The sequence below is a fragment of the Seriola lalandi genome, unplaced genomic scaffold (assembly GCF_002814215.2).
Source record: "Seriola lalandi dorsalis isolate HSWRI2012SDOR001 ecotype SW California unplaced genomic scaffold, Sedor1 jcf7180002054982, whole genome shotgun sequence".
NCBI lineage: Eukaryota > Metazoa > Chordata > Actinopteri > Carangiformes > Carangidae > Seriola > Seriola lalandi.
The window spans coordinates 1,400,873-1,404,900 of NW_019525531.1; the positions used below are offsets into that span (position 1 = coordinate 1,400,873).

Here is a 4,028-nt window from a genome sequence, read left to right on the forward strand (position 1 = left end):
CCTCACTGTCACGACTCAGTGAATCTACAGACTCATCCAGCATCAATATCCGTCCTCTGAGATACTTTGAGGATGTGACAGCAGCTGTGTCACAGCTCAGAGAGAAACTACAGGACATTCTGAGAGACACATGGACAAACATCTCACTGACACTGACTGAAGTGGATGTTTTACTGTCACAACCAGAGCCCAGGACCAGAGCTTACTTCTTAAAATATTCACAGGAAATCACACTGGATCCAAACACAGCAAATACACTTCTGTTATTATCTGAGGGAAACAGAAAAGCAACAGTAATGAGTCAACAACAGTCTTATTCTAGTCACCCAGACAGATTCACTTCATATTGGCAGGTCCTGAGTAGAGAGAGTCTGACTGGACGTTGTTACTGGGAGGTGGAGTGGAGAGGAGAAAGAGTTTATGTAGCAGTCGCATACAAGAATATCAGCAGAGCAGGGAGCTCAAAGGAATGTAGATTTGGATACAATCACAAATCATGGGCGTTAGATTGTAACCAAAACAGTTTTTCATTTAGTTTCAACAACATCAGCACTCCAGTCTCAGGTCCTCGGTCCTCCAGAGTAGGAGTGTACCTGGATCACAGAGCAGGTGTTCTGTCCTTCTACAGCGTCTCTGAAACCATGACTCTCCTCCACAGAGTCCAGACCACATTCACTCAGCCTCTCTATGCTGGACTTCGGTTTTACTATTATGAAGACACAGCAGAGTTGTGTAAACTGAAATAGACAGAAGTGAGTTCAAATGTGTGTTTGAGTTCCTAAATATGTTTTGTGTCTTTGTGTTTGTTGCTGAGTCATCGTCAGCACTTTGACCTCTTCTGGTTTCTTGTTGTGTTGATGTTGGAGTTTCTTTAGGTGGAGCTGGAGCCATGGAGGATTTCACTGCTCAGGAACATTTGTGTTGATGTGTTTGTCTGTTGTTGTTTGGGCCTTAACAGAGAAATCACCAGACCTTCCTTTATCACAGATGTGTTGTTCTCACTGTGTAAAGACAGAAATCTATAATTACATTTACATTTATGTGTTTGTCAGATCAAATGTTGTTGTTGTTTAAATCCACTTACAAATGAGATGTGAGGTTTTATCAAACTGTAACTATCATGATAATAATCAGTGAGGAGATGATTCATTATTTTCTTTTCCCTCTCTGAGATTCAGGTGAAACAAACTGAATGTGTGGATGAAGTGAATCTGTTCATGAAATCACTGAACGAGAGTCATTGAACAGACTTTACTGACTCAGTGTGTGAACAAACTGAAGCTTCACGTCATGAATAAAGTTGATTTTCCTCAAGAATCAATCAAACGTTTTCCTCTGTCTTCTTTCCAGGATCTGATTCAGAGCTGATGGAGAAACTGTGAAACTGATATGGCCTCCTTATTGTTAAGGGCTCGGGATTTTTCAAGCTGTCCTTCAGCTGGAAACGGAGATATCATAGCGTTCAGTATTGACAGTACAGAAAAGAAATATGAGTATTTATATAGTTGTGCTGGAAAAAAGTAGTTTTCTTCATTTCTTCTCCTTATGTTGTACCAGTCTTCATTTGGACAGAAATCTGTGTTTGCTTTGATCAGAACTACACACTTTAAATTTGGCTCATGTTGTTAGAAATAAAGGTTATTTCTTTATCTCGTACTGTACTTCTGCACAAAATGTATGATAGTATTTCCGTGGAGGAGATTGAACACACACAGCTCCCTTTAAAAGAGAAAGCTTTACCTTCTGTTACATTATTTAGCAGCATGAGTGATCTGCAGTTTCAGCGACACACAGCAATTTACAGGCGTTGTGCAGTAAAATCAGGAAACAGTGTGTAAGTCAACCCTAACACACTCTCCAGGGTCGTCCTGCTGCGTTGACACCCTGGATAAGACCCGAGGGCTTCGTTATGTCCGCCATCATGAAAGGCGTTTTTTTTCTGCAGAGATAAGTGCCTTTTGACAGCTGATCATATAGTGTCCACTCATCAGGACGGGACGGAGGCTTTGAAGATGATTCCCAGCAGAGCGGAGGAACGTTTCCACACACACACATCTGACTCATCACCTTCATCCATTCAGCATAACAAATACATCCAACCATATTCTATTTCTCATTAAATATATGCAAAGGGAATTTCATAATGATGAAGTGTTTGAAACTGACAGAAGTCCGTTCTCTTTTAGATGAAATAGCAGCAGATTTCTATAAAACTGAACAGTCACATGGACCTGGCAGCAGACAGTAACTTCCTCCCTCACCTCGGCTCGCAGCCAGCTCAGTGGGAGTGACTCCTAAATGAACATGTAACTTCAGGCTGTCAGAGCGGCTGCAGGCGCCGCACTCCAACAGTTTCTGCTGCAGGACGAACAACGACGCGAGGAGATGTAAAGCTAGCGTCAAAAAGCAGCTGCTTCTCATGCACGTCAGTGATTCAGACCTGGAGCAGCTGTTTTTTTTTTTGTTCTACTTGTCATGCATGAAAAACACAACTTATTTTCTGATAAGTGAAAGGATGTCATGCTCCTTCACAGACCTCTGGATATAGAGTCGAGGTGAAACCACAACTTCGTTAAAAAATTAAAAGTCTTGTTCTCATCAATATGTGTAGATAAAGATGGTTCTGAAAAACTATTAAATCAATGTACGTTTTTTTGCAGCCTTTAACGAACACCATTTCCCATAAGCCCTAGCTGTTTCGCAGGCTAAATGTCACGGCTCATCAGAGGAGACATGTCCAACGCGAATGCTGCAGAAGTTTAAAGACAGCAGAGATTACAATTAATGCTGACCGATAAATCTTATTTTTAACGTCATCCCGATATGAACATGTGCGATAAACACATCGCAGAAGACTGAGAGAAAATGTATTTACACACACTAAATACAGTGGGTTTTCAAGGAGCAGCACCTCAGCCAAATGAACCGGGAAAAAAAATATGCTGAATGTTGTTTTGATGTTGGGCTCTCTGACACACACACACACACACACACACACACACACACACACACACACACACACACACACACACACACAGGGGACAGCACTGAGGCGGTGGTGGAGACCAGTGAACTCAAGTGAACTTTTTACTGGAGTTGACAACAACTACAGCGGGAGTTGTGAGTGTTCTCACAACAACATCTAAACGTGTAGAAAAGACATATTTTTAACTCTTCTCATCCACCGTGGTTTGTCTTACACGAGTGCAGCGCGCTAGCGTTAAACTAACAGTGAATTCTTATGAACAAGCCAAAAGCAGAACTTTCTATAGACAGTTAGTTTCATTTGTCCCCCATCCCCTCACCCCACCCCGCTCTCTCTCACTGTGGCTGTCACAATAAGGCAAAAATGCACATAAAAATAATTTGAAAAAAAAAACCACCTTCAGTCAGAGACTGTATCGCTCTTCGTTTTTCATCTGATTCTGCTTTCAAGTCTTGAATTGTACTAAGAACCCTAAACTAATCCAGGTTTCTGTGTCAGCCTCCACCTCTCAGACTCAGCATGAGATGACATTTCTAGTTAATTGAGCCTCGGCCTTAAATTGCGTCTCTCCATGAGCGACCACTGAATGACTCTCCCACTGGTACAACAATTGGCGAATATAAATGTCATTACTCTAAATGACCACAACCACAGAGTCCATTAGGAAACCTGAATCCCAGGCTAGTAAACATAAACAGACTGCTATGGTAAAACTGCTCCACAGAGGTATCATTATAAATGAGACTGTTGCCATCGACTGAACTCATGACACAGAAATCCCCAGTTTATCTGAAATTAACATGCTGTCAGTAAATACCTCCCAATCCCTAGGTGGTACCTGAACTAGCTCTGCCCCAAATCCAACACAAACTGCATATACTGTTGCCACGTTTACAACTTAGTAAAAATCTTAAAGCTCCATATTTTCCTCTTCTTCTGTGTTTTATTTGAAGTGTTGATCCATAAGAAGATATATTTGTGGTTTTAAGAACCAAAAACCATCTCAATGTAGTTTTACATCTCCTCTCTCAGGCTTCTCTCT

General features: G+C 41.4%; 1 protein-coding gene across 1 annotated transcript in view; it reads left to right on the plus strand.

Moving 5' to 3' along the window:
- The window catches only part of LOC111647099 (tripartite motif-containing protein 16-like), a 2,455-nt gene extending 1,138 nt beyond the window's left edge, over nucleotides 1-1,317 (plus strand). The window contains exon 2 of the mRNA XM_023396716.2: nucleotides 7-1,317. Coding sequence (XP_023252484.1) covers nucleotides 7-746 — 740 coding nt within the window. The 3' untranslated portion in view covers nucleotides 747-1,317. The remainder of the gene's footprint in view (nucleotides 1-6) is intronic.
- The last annotated feature ends 2,711 nt before the right edge of the window (nucleotides 1,318-4,028 follow it).